The sequence below is a fragment of the Herpailurus yagouaroundi genome, unplaced genomic scaffold (genome assembly GCF_014898765.1).
Source record: "Herpailurus yagouaroundi ecotype Mexico unplaced genomic scaffold, PumYag 159, whole genome shotgun sequence".
In the NCBI taxonomy this organism is placed as follows: Eukaryota; Metazoa; Chordata; class Mammalia; order Carnivora; family Felidae; genus Herpailurus; species Herpailurus yagouaroundi.
Genome location: NW_024412400.1, coordinates 75,677,704 through 75,690,163, shown reverse-complemented (window position 1 = coordinate 75,690,163; position 12,460 = coordinate 75,677,704). Strand labels below are relative to the sequence as shown.

The 12,460-nt window shown below is 44.1% G+C and overlaps 1 protein-coding gene and 1 non-coding gene across 6 annotated transcripts in view; both read left to right on the top strand.

Annotated features, from left to right (window-relative positions):
• KLHL6 (kelch like family member 6) overlaps window positions 1-12,460 on the top strand; it is a 97,489-nt gene that overhangs the window by 43,530 nt on the left and 41,499 nt on the right. For all 5 annotated transcript variants that reach the window (XR_005792268.1, XR_005792267.1, XR_005792266.1 and 2 more), the window contains exons 4-6: window positions 4,076-4,313; window positions 9,397-9,599; window positions 11,178-11,391. Coding sequence is in view for 2 of the 5 variants with exons in the window: in XM_040480888.1 (XP_040336822.1) it covers window positions 4,076-4,313; window positions 9,397-9,599; window positions 11,178-11,391 (655 nt within the window). In the remaining 3 variants the exon portion in view is untranslated. The remainder of the gene's footprint in view (window positions 1-4,075; window positions 4,314-9,396; window positions 9,600-11,177; window positions 11,392-12,460) is intronic.
• LOC121034275 (small nucleolar RNA U13) lies at window positions 10,114-10,217 on the top strand. Its single transcript, XR_005792355.1, has one exon. It is a non-coding gene; the product is annotated as a small nucleolar RNA U13 (small nucleolar RNA).

Genomic DNA, 12,460 nt, shown 5'->3' with positions numbered 1-12,460 from the left:
AGTAGTGAAAGCCTGGAGGCTAGTCTCTGAACACACTTCTCCCCTTAACCTTCCTTTTCCAAACTTGAACCCTTCTTGCCCTATCATTATCTCTCCCTTTTAACCTTGTTCCTCCCCTAAGCTCGTGGAGGTGGCAGCGGTGGGATATTTTAGAACCCTAAAAGCAGATGTCAATCCACATTTGATTTAGGGGTGGTAGCCAGTACCTTCACTGAGAGAAGTCTTTTGGGGCAGAGAAAGTTTCTCCTGTATTTAATTACCTCCTAAATTTCCTGCGACCACCTTGATCTGTACCAAAGACTGCTCTGACATGTGTGGTGTCATTCATTCCTGAGGACAGAGGGGGCAAAGGCTCAGCCTTGAGGACAGCTTTGTTGAAGCAATATGATCACTTCTGTTGGTCCTCTAGTACAGGCCCTGTTAATGAGTAGTCAGTAAGGTGAAACTGCCTGTTCTATTGAAAAAAATTTTTTAATGTTTATTTTTTGAGGGAGGGAGGGAGAGAGAGAGGGAGAGAGAGAACAGGGGGGAGGGGCAAGGAGAGAGAGGGAGACACAGAGTCTGAAGCAGGCTCCAGGCTCTGAGCTGTCAGCAAAGAGCTCAACATGGGGCTCGAACTCACTGGCTGTGGGATCATGACCTGAGCCGAAGTCGGACGCTTAAGGGACAGAGACACCCAAGTTGCCCCTGCCTGTTCTGTTTTTAACAATCTGAAAATAAACTGGTTAGGCCTGATTGTTGCATGCGATTCTTTGGCAAACACTTCTGTGTATCTGCAACAAAGTTGCACGTCTCTGACTTCAGACAGGCACGTCTCATGCCTTTGGAGTTAATATTTTGCCAAATGTAGCTGTGTTTACAGTTTGATAATTAGTGCCACCACTGAGGAGTCCTGCGGTGCCAAGTGATAAGGCAGGTCTTAATACCCAGCAATTCCATCAACTAGATGCCTGTATTAGTTTTCTATTGCGGTGCAACAAATTATCCAAAACTTTACAGTTTAAGACAACAAACATTTATTATCTCACAGCTGGCAGGAATCTAGGCTTAGTGGTTTAGTTGGGTGGTTCTGGTTCATAGTCTCTTATGAAGTTGTAGTCAAGCCATTAGCTGGGGCTGCGGTCATCTCAATGCTCAAGAGGGTTTGGAGGATCAACTTCCAAGCTCATGCATAGGATTGTTGAGAGGTGTCTGTTCCTTGCTGGCTATTGGCTAGAAGCCTCAGTTTCTGCCAGATGGGCTTCTCCATAGCAGCTGGCTTTCCCCAGAGCAAATGGCCCCAGAAAAACTGAGAGAGCAATCAAGATTAAAGCTATAGTGCTTTTGATAACCTAGTTTCAGCAGAGATATACCATCACCTTTGCTGTATTCTGTTGGCCCAGGGACCAACCTTCGAATACTGTGGGGAGAACAACATAAAATGTAAATATCCTGAGGTGGGGATTGCCGGGTACCACTGAGGAAGCTGTTTACAACAGTGATCTAGACTGGAAAAAAATATCTGTATCAGGTCCTGAGTTACCTAGCTCTCCTATTCATTCATTCATTCATTCATTCATTCATTCATTCACTCATTCAACAAAGGTTTATAGAAACTCACAACCTCCAAGCACTGTTCTTGATGCTGAGAATCCATTGAAGAATAAGGGCTGTTCCTGCCCTCAGGGATCTTCTAGTAAATTACAAAGAAGTATGCAAAGTGCTGTGATGGGGAAATTCAGGACTGTGGGAACATGTGTGGAAAGTCAGGAGGCACCTGGATGGCTCAGTCAGTTAAGTGTCTGATTCTTGGTTTCAGCTCAGGTCATGATCTCATGGTTTCATGAGTTCAAGCCCTGCATGGGGCTCTGTGCCAACAGTGTAGAGCCTTCTTGGGATTGTCTCCTCCCTCTCTCTCTGCCCCTCCCCCACTTGTGCGCGCGTGTGCGCGCACGCTCGCGCTCTCTCTCTCTCTCTCTCTCGTGCACCTGGGTGGCTCAGTCGGTTAAGCATTTGACTTCGGCTCAGGCCATGATATCCAGGTTTGTGAGTTCAAGCCCCGCATTGGGTTTTGTGCTGACAGCTCAGAGCCTGGAGCCTGCTTCGGATTCTGTGTCTCCCTCTCTCTGTGTTCCTCCCCTGCTCCCATTCTCTCTCTGTCTCTCAAAAATAAATAAAGATAAAAAAAAAAAAAAAAGAAAGTCAAGAATAGGCTCTTGGAGGAAAGGACCATGGGACATTACAAATAGTGCCAATGACTTAAAAGGTAAGTGGGTGGGGAAGTGGTGTGGGAAATCAAGGACAGATATTAGGTGGGGATCCAGATAGCAGGCAGAAATGCAGGGGTTTTAGTCAATTGGAGCAGAGTCTTACATAGCCCAGGACTCAGGAATGGGGTACCAGTCTGGGAATCAGGAGTAAGATCACAGTCCAGCCCCCTACTGACCAGCAAGCTATTGAGGCAGGAAAGCAGTCACTGTGAAGAAGATAGGGGGCTTTGGAGGGAGGCTGAGGCATGGCTCTCAGAGCTGGAATAAAGGTCACGTGGGGACCAGTTCTGGGAGGAACCCATTGCTGTCCTCTAAGCATTGCCCTACAATCCCTAATCCTCTTGAGAGGTTGTGCTGTGAACCAGGGTAGATAGTTGGAAAGAAAATCACAGAGTGGCAAAAACTGTCTTTGGTGCTCATCTCTCAGCTCCTGTCCTGCCAGCTTGGTATTCTCATAGTGCCTCCAAGTTCCCAGGACCACCCCTCCCACCTTTATCTCAGTTGTCTTTTCCACTGTCAATGCCCTCAGGTTCTGCCCATTGCCTCACACATCCTTACTTTCTGCTGGCTCCCAGAAGAGAGTCCTGCCACAGACTTTATGGCCATGAATTGAGGATGCAAAATTTACTGTATCTGACTCTTTGGTTCAAAAAAACGAAGTCTGTGATGGACAAGTAGAGGTTGGATTTGGCTGGCCTGATTACTTGTGACCATTGATTGGATTCACCACTTAGGGTGCAGTTTTTGCTACTGTAACTTGTTTGTTGCATCTGTGGTCAAGACTGAAGCTTCATAGTCTATGTTAGGTCAGCTTGACCTTGCAGGAAAAAGCCGCTTTGGTCATCTGGGAAATGGGTGCTGCCTCTCTGTCTCCCATCAACCCACCTGCAGAACCTTCCCCACTGAGCCCAAGGGACAGATGGAACCAGGAGGAGGGAAGCTGTCCCCTTTCCCTAAGAATGCCGATATGACATCTCCAGCTTCTCCTACCATCATGACTACCTGTTAAGGGCTGTGCATGTGCCAGGTGCTCTGCTCATCCCTCTACATCATGACTTCATGAGTGCTCACAATGACCTCATGGCACAGAAGTGATGACAGGCATTTGCAGAGATTGTGTTGCTTCTCCAAGGTCACACGGCCATACGTGATGAAACCAGGACCAAACTCTGGTGTGTTTGATTTACAAACCTCTGTTCTTTAAGCTGGGTTCAGATATCTGTGGTGTGGGTGTATTTGCTTGTTCAAGGCTCTGAAGGGTCATATCTTTGGTGTTGGAACCCAGTCCTCCAACCTCCCCGGCCACACCGTGCTCCCTTTTGGTTTTTCCTTCCTAAGTCTCTAAGTGCTCTTAGGTGCCTACTATCAGGACTTCTCTTTCAGAAGAGGTCGGGTGGTGAGCAAAGTCTGGGATATCATCAAGAAATTGAAACCAGGAGAGAGTGGAAGGTGGCCAAAAATGAAATTTCCGGATTCAAGCCCTGGTGAGGCAAGAAGTGCATTTGATGGTAAATGGACCTGGATTTCTTAAGAAAGCAGCAAAAGCAACAATAGGTAGCCTTTGTTGAGTGCCTGTTATACACCAGGCCCCTTTCAGGCCAAGCACACCATGTATATGATACCATTTAATCCTCACAACAAACCTATGAGGTAGTTACCACTAAAATTCCCATTACACAGATGATGAAACTGAGGCTCAAGGAGGTGAGGTCACCTGGTCATATGGTGGCAGAGTTGGGAATTGGTCTCTTCTCTGTCTGGCTCCATAGCCTAGTCTCTGAACCTCTGTGTCATCCTGCCTTTATGTACTCCCGTTGGTTTTCCAGATCATTTCCGAGCGCACCAAGCCCAGGATGCATGAGTTTCAGTCTGAGGTATTCATGATCATTGGTGGCTGCACAAAGGATGAACGTTTTGTGGCGGAGGTAACCTGCCTGGACCCCCTGAGGCGCAGCCGCCTGGAGGTGGCCAAGCTCCCCATGACGGAGCATGAGCTGGAGAGTGAGAACAAGAAGTGGGTGGAGTTTGCATGCGTGACATTAAAAAATGAGGTCTACGTCTCAGGTAAGCAGGAGCCACATGATGCCAAAGGAACCCCCAGTGGCACGATGTACTTTCCTGAGTGAGAGCCAGGCCACCATCTTACAAGAATTACTGTGAATGGCAATGGTCTAACTCTGACTGGATCAGCATAGAGAAACCCAGGGGGTCTTATCTGGGAAAGCACATTATTACTTAATGGACATTAACCTGTGAGCAGTATTGTACTAGGATCTGGGGTAGCAGGCAGACAGGTCCAGTCCTTCATGGAAAAGGAAGAAGTAAACTGATACTAGAGTTTATTTGGTGTTTGCTCTAGGTGTAGGGTTCTGAGCTGGTCACTGGGAATACAGTAATGAATAAAAATGTCTGCTCTTCTCCCCAGACCTGAACCTCAGCTCAAGTTTACTGTCATACTTTTAGATGCTCCAGTAGAACATAGTACTTTTTCATTTCACACTTCTTTCTTTCTTTTTTTGAGAGAGAGAGAGAGAGAGAGAGAGAGAGAGAACGTGCAAAAGTAGGGGGGAGAGAGGCAGAGGGAGAGAGACAGAGAAAGAGAGAGAATCCCAAGCAGGCTCCACACTTGGCACGGGGCCTGTTGTGGGCTTGATACAACAACCCTGGGATCACGATGCCAAGTTGAAATCAAGAGTCAGATGCTCAACTGACTGAGCTACCCAGGCACCCCTCATTTCTCTCTTCTAAGTTATTTGCTTAATTATTTGCAATTACACTATGCCTCATTCCCATTAGTCCTTCAATTCTACAAGAGTCAATACTATATTGTCAGTACCTAGTACTGTGCCTAGCTACATAGTAAATAATAAATATTTATTAAGTGACAAAATCTGTACCGTTTTAACAGCACAGTAGGTGAATTTTCACTTTGGTGTCATTTCATCATTTGCCTATCACACCAACTCTGTAAGGTAGGTGATTTTAATCTCCAAGTTACAAATGGAGAAAATGGAGGCTCTGAAAGATTATGGAACATATCTAAAGACAGGTCATACCTTGGTAAATGTCAGACAGGGTTCCAACCCAGGTTCTGTGAGTCCCATCCTCTCCCAATGACATCAAAAGTCACCCAGCTCTTCTGGGAGCCCCAAGGAAGGAGACAAGCATACCTTGTCCTCTCTTGGAGGCTTTTTCTAATCTGAACTTGTTTGGGGAAGAGCTTCTTCGCAGAACTGGCTTCCTCCAAAGTCAAGGGCAGGTCAGTTCTTCCCTGGGTATGTTAATACCATAGATTAGATTATAGCTTTCATTTATCTTGTAGAAGTATTTTTTTGATTGTTGTAGAAGATTCAAATAATACAGGATGTAAAGTAAAATATGGCAGTTTCTCTGTGCTATTACAATCCTATACGTTTTAACTTTTTTACAAAAATAGTTTTATATTGGCTTAGAGTAAGTAATGCCAGCTGCTGTAACAAACACTAAATCTCAGCGAATTATGGCAGTAGTATGTGGGCACTGGGGGGTGTGGACCTCCTCACTCAGTCATTCAGGGACCGAGGTTCTTTGCATCTTATGATGCTGCTGTTTTCCACACGTGGTCTTCAAGTTTGATGCATTAGAGGAAGAAGGAGACACTGAACAAGTTGAGAAAGCATACCTGCTCATAACAACCTCAGCCTGGACATGAGGCATCAGTCTTCTCGCATGCTATTAGCAAGAACTAGCCACGTACTCCCACCCCTGCAGCCCCAGCCCCCATGAGGTGGGCTAGGAAATGTAGTTGAGCTGTGTGTCAGTCTTTGTCACATACACTACACATGTTGTTCTACAACTTGTCCTTCGCCTCACTTAAACTTGTTGTTGTCTATTTAAAAGTGACACTGGGGGCGCCTGGATCGCTCAGTCGGTTGAGCATCTGACTCTTGATTTGGGCTCAAGTCATGATCCCAGGCTCATGAGATTCAGCCCCTTGACAGGCTCCTTGCTGAGCATGGAGCCTGCTTAAGATTCTCTCTCCCTCCTGCTCTTCTCCCCAGCTCTCATGTGCATGCTCTTTCTCTCTCTAAAATAATAATAATAATAATAATAATAATAATAAATGACATGAGCAATACATGAAGTCAATGCTTGTTATACACAGTTAAATCACAGAGATTTGTGCTTCAATTAACAGTCTCTTTTGGGCATCATCACGTGTTGACATAAGGGATCTGTCATGTGGATTAAGTGATGTAATATGTATTACATAAAGCACAGCACAATCCCAAGCACATAGGAGAGCTCAGCAGTGCTATTCTTCATTATTGCTAGTGTTCTTTCCACCAGCTTCAGGGCAGTCTACTGATTGAATGAAATACAGTTTTTTCAGCTTTTATTTTCCCACTGGAAAAAAATGCTGCAATAGGCATTAAAAAAATTTTTTTTCAACGTTTATTTATTTTTGGGACAGAGAGAGACAGAGCATGAACAGGGGAGGGGCAGAGAGAGAGGGAGACACAGAATCGGAAACAGGCTCCAGGCTCCGAGCCATCAGCCCAGAGCCTGACGCGGGGCTCGAACTCACGGACCGCGAGATCGTGACCTGGCTGAAGTTGGACGCTTAACCGACTGCGCCACCCAGGCGCCCCTGCAATAGGCATTTTAATACACATGTATTTATGAACTTGTGCTGCTCTTTGGAGAGATTCCTGGAAGTGGTCATAAGATGTGTCCATTTAGAATTTTTGTAGATGTTACTAAACTGGTACCAGTTTGCAGTTCAACCAACGTTGAATGACATGGCCCATTTTCTTCATCCTTGCTGACATTTTTTTCTTATCAATTACATTTTTTTTCATAGCCCAAAATGTTTATATTTACATTCTTGGATCATTAATGATGTTAGCATATTTTCATATATTTATTAGCTAACACTTTATTTTTGAAAATTATCTATTCTTACCCTTTGTTCTTTATTGGTTGTTTGTCTTTTTAGTAATTTTTTGCAGTTCTTATTCTATGTCCTTTGCTATTTGTATTGCAAATAGTTTCTCTCAGACTATGGTTATCTTTGAACTTCAATTTATATTTTATATAGTAACTTTCTTTCCTATGTGATTCTGCGTTTTGTGTCATGCTTAGAAAGCCCCTCCTCACCCCAAGATCATCAGCATCTCCCATATATTCTCCAGTTACTTTTATACCATTTACTTTTGAATTTTATTTTAACTGTAATGTGAAAGAAGGCTCTAACTTCATTTTCCCCTAAGTAGTCAATTGTTCTAATACCATTTATTTAATGATCCTTATATCTTTCAGTCTGTTCTGTACTCTTGTTTTTCGTTGGTCAGTTTGTCTCATTTGATGCTAGTACCACACTGCTTTTATTATTGTAGCTTTTTAGTATATTTTAATATTTGCTGGGAAAATCCTCCTTGTTCATTCTTTTTTCAAAAGTTTCTCAGACATTTTTCCAAATTTACTCTTCCAAATGAAATTTAGAATGATCTCTTCAAGTTCCCTGAAAAGTCCTGAAGGCACTGAATGTATTGATGAACTTGGGGAGGGCTGACATCTTTACAGCCCTTGTCTGTCCTCTCGTCTATGCACATGTCATGCCTCCAACCTAATCAGGTCTTCTTTACATCTTGAGGTAAAACTCATAGAGTTTTTGTTTCCTTTTTAATACAGTATGCATACATTACTTTGAAAGTATATAGTTATTTTATAACTTTAGACACTGTCGCATTGGGATCAATATCACGCACAGTGTTTTGAATAGAGACCTCTAAAATGCACACAACCCGAGGAAAAAATGGTTGAACTATGTGAACAGAAACTTCATGGAAGAAGAAGCTCAGGAAAAACCAAACCATGGTGTTATTTTTCTCCATCAGCTTGCAAAACAAAATAAGCCAAAAAACGCTCTTAATATATGCTGTGAGTGGGGTATAGGGAAAGGTCAACCAGGACAGCTCTGGTAGGCTCTTTGGCAACACCTATAAAAATTCAAGGTGTGCATGCCTTTCCCTTAGAAATCTCACTTCTGGGCTCTACCTTAGAGAAACATTTACCCAGGACACAGAGCATCATCAGTGATACACATTGCCCCACTAGTGCACATTTATAAGTCTGAAAAGTACATCTTTTTTTTTTTTTTTTTTTAGATTTTATTTATTTATTTTTGAGAGAGAGAGAGAGCAGGGGAGGGGCAGAGAGAGAGGGAGAGAGAGAATCTCAAGCAGGCTCCATGCTCGCAGTGCAGATCCCAATGTGGGTCTCGAACCCACAAACCATGAAATTATGACTTGAGCTGAAATCCAGAGTTGGATGGTTAACCAACTGAGCCACCCAGGTGCCCCTGAAAAGTACATGCTTTGCTTTAAGTAGTTGGTGATACTCTATGCTGATGGGGAATAGAAACACAAAGCTGTTAAAATATTTTTATTAAAATCCCCCCAAAGATCTTGGTCTCTCTCCCTAACTGAATTATGTATTTTCAGAGAGTTGTCTCAAAAAAAAATATTTACCATCTCATTCTCAAATTATCTATTGTGAGCATCTAATTCTTTTATAATAAAATCTTTTAACAATAGGACAAACCCTACTTATGTTTTTTATATAGATCAGAGATTTGAACCAAGACAATTTTGTAAGATTTCTTGGTGATTTTCCCAGGTTTGTATTTGCCTAAACAAACAAGCAAACAGAACTTAAGGTACTTCCTAATTTGCCTGCCGGTCAAGGGCCTCCTATCCCCACTGCAGTGGTCCAACCTTACCTGTCCTGCTTTGCTTCCTACCCCTTGGCTGCACAGACACTGAGTCCAGGTGCCTGCTGGCCCCCATCCACCCAGGCCACTTGGGCGCCACTTCCCTGGAGACTTCTCTGGACCCAATTCACTCAGCCACCTCTTCTCTGAACTCTCACAGCACAGACGTGACACCTAGCACAGTCTGGTACACAATTCACCCCAGCCTCACCTGGCTTTCTCTATTCCCCTATGTTGATTTCCCCATCCAGACCACACACACCTTCACGATTTCTTTTGTTTGGGAGCGGAGCTGACCCGGGGATATAGCATTTAAGGACTGTGGGAAATTATGGGGGAAGCTGTGTTTCTGATATATCTGGTGGCTTCTTAAATGCTCTGTATCTCTTCTAGGTGGCAAAGAGACACAGCATGATGTTTGGAAATATAATTCTTCAATCAACAAATGGATTCAAATTGAGTATTTGAACATAGGCCGCTGGAGGCATAAAATGGTGGTATTAGGTGGCAAGGTCTATGTGATTGGAGGTTTTGATGGCTTACAGAGGATCAACAATGTGGAGACCTATGATCCCTTCCATAACTGCTGGTCAGAGGTATAGCAGATTATTTCTATGAGTAATTTTGTATTATTACTTCAAAGCTTTAAAAAAGAAGTATGTGCCAATGTAGGTATATGGCTTTCTGATCTCTCTGCTCCCACTGAGAACATTTTTGGTGGCTCCAAGCTTCCCTCTTAATAGGAGCCATTGCTTCAGCATTGCTGATCAGGTCAGAGAAACAACTTCCTTCCAGACGGGGAAGCTCTGCGTGGGCACCTGTCTATCCTGGCAAGAAGCCCAGATGTAGAGGGGAGGCTTGGTTCTAACCTCAGTCTGCATGTCTGAGCTCAGAGTCTGTCTCCTCAGATGCCATCCGCCCTTGTTGTCTCCCCAGTGGGCATACAGAGATCCCTTTCCTACACTGTTTACTGATTCAGAGTCATTTGGTAGTGTTTAGAAGTTAGCCCTTGTAATTATGCTAGGTGAATAAACTCCGGAGATCTGCTGTACAACATTGTGCTTACAGATAACAGCACTGCATTGTATGCTTAAAAAGTTGTTAAGAGATATCCTTTTGTAGTTCATAAGTGTGATGATTGGGTCTTCAAACCATTGTGTGACATGTGCCGCCCTCAAACCTTGTTACAACCTTGGCACATTACCTGTCCGATAAAAAAAAATTTGTTAAGAGAGTAGATCTCATGTTAAATGTCATAATAATAATAATGATAATAATAATAATAATAATAAGAGTAAAACAGTTTCACTTCCTGTATTTCCAGGTTATTCTTAATTACAAATTTTCTTTCTCCTTATGAGACTATATGTCAGAGTATGTTCCACTTTGGGGAGTGTAAAACATGGCCATCAGAGGCACAAGCAAAGGTAGCTACATCATCATGGCATCTAACCAAGCAAGACCTGTCAACCTGAAAACTGCTATATAGCCCTTCATATTTTATAGGAGTGTGCCCTACATCTTCTCAACTTGTCAAGTGCCATGACAGCTGCTCTGTGACCCAAGAGGGCCATGTCAAAAGGCAAGAAGCTCTTGGAAGTCCCCTTGAGTGCCCTGGGGTTCACAGGGTAGAAGCACAGGTCTGGCTAAATACCAAAATCTTCATGCTGCCCCAGAGTGGGAGTCTGCTTACCTATGGCCCCCTGAAACCCTTATATCAGCTTTTCTTCCTAGATAAAAGCAATAAGGGCAATGGCACATAGTAGGCACTCAGTAAATATTTTTTGAATGAAGGAACACATGAATGAATAGAAATATGCATGTTTGAGAAAGTATTTTCCTCCAAATAGTGGCTGGTTTCATCTGTATAAGCACTTATTCCTATGTACACCTTCCCTCCCCTGATAGCTGGACTCTGGGAGAAACAGGCTGGAAACATCCAACACTGAACCCGTTCTAGCCTGTCCAGAGCCTGCAGAGAGGGTGGGAACTGAGTGCTTTGACCTCATGTCTCAAGGGGAGTCAAGCCCACAGGCCTTGTGACTTCAGGCAAAGGATGCCCAGGCTTATGTTCTCGAGCTCCTGGCCTGTGTCCTGTGAACCACTGCAGCAGTCTGGGGGCAGTCTGTAGCTGTGTGACTGACAGCTTCTCCTGATGCCCTGTGCCTCCACAGGCAGCACCCCTTCTTGTCCACGTCAGTTCCTTCGCAGCTACCAGCCATAAGAAGAAACTCTATGTGATTGGGGGCGGGCCCAATGGGAAACTGGCCACAGACAAGACTCAGTGTTATGACCCTTCAACCAATAAATGGAATTTAAAGTCGTCCATGCCGGTGGAGGCTAAATGCATCAATGCTGTCAGTTTCCGGGACCGCATCTATGTTGTTGGTAAGTAAATGAATGGCATCTTATTTATCTGAGGTCCGCCACCCATGGAGCCATGGGGGTAGATCAGATAAGGCCCTCCTGGGAACTCACATGGATTCCTGGGTGATGTGGGTGAGGTGGAAAAGGAAGAGAAGGGATTGGTCCAGGCCTTGGTGGGAATTACCTTGTAGTACTACTGGACACAGAGACAGCCCACGTTTAGGGTACATACAAAATAGACCGACAGTGGGGCCCAGTGGAGGAGCCAGAAGTTGCCACAGGAACGAAGTGTGCTGCAAACATTAGCAAATGTGTGAAAATTGAAGTGTGCACAGTACAGTAAGTGACCGATGAATGGTAGCTATCATTATTTCTTATTTTGTGTTCATGGGAATTTTACTCTTTCCACTTGCTCTGGGGCTCTGAAAAGTTGCATTTAGCCACAAGGAAAGCCTGGCTAGCCATACCACAGTTGGTATGGAATTGTTAAGGACGACGGATCTCAATACCAACTACTCATTAGAATCACCTAGGGAGCTTTTTACAAAAATATGCATAGCTAGGCCCTATTCCAGAGCAATTATATCAGAATGAGAGGGAGCATGTTGGTCTACGGTACAAGGTGTTTCTTTTTTTTTTAATTTTTATTTAATGTTTTACTTATTTTTGAGAGAGAGAGAGAGAGACAGAGTATGAGCAGGGGAGGGGCAGAGAGAGAGAGAGAGGGAGACATAGAATCTGAAGCAGGCTCCAGGCTCTGAGCTGTCAACACAGAGCCCAACGCCGGGCTTGAACTTGTGAACCTCGCAATGGTGACCTGAGCTGAAGTTGGACATTTAACTGACTGAGCCACCCAGGCGCCCCAACAGTGCAAGGTGTTTCTAATGTGCAGGTGACTTTCATGTGCAGCCATGACTGAGAATTACTGATTAAGGAGATGCCAAAAATATGTAACTTCAGCAAACAAGAACTAATCAGAGCAGGCTTCCTGGAGGCAGAATACAGGAACAGATTAAGGAAAACCCCCTTCTCTCTCTTGCTTCAGGTTTCCTGTGTGTTTATGGTCAGCCTCATGACTTCAAAGCTCATC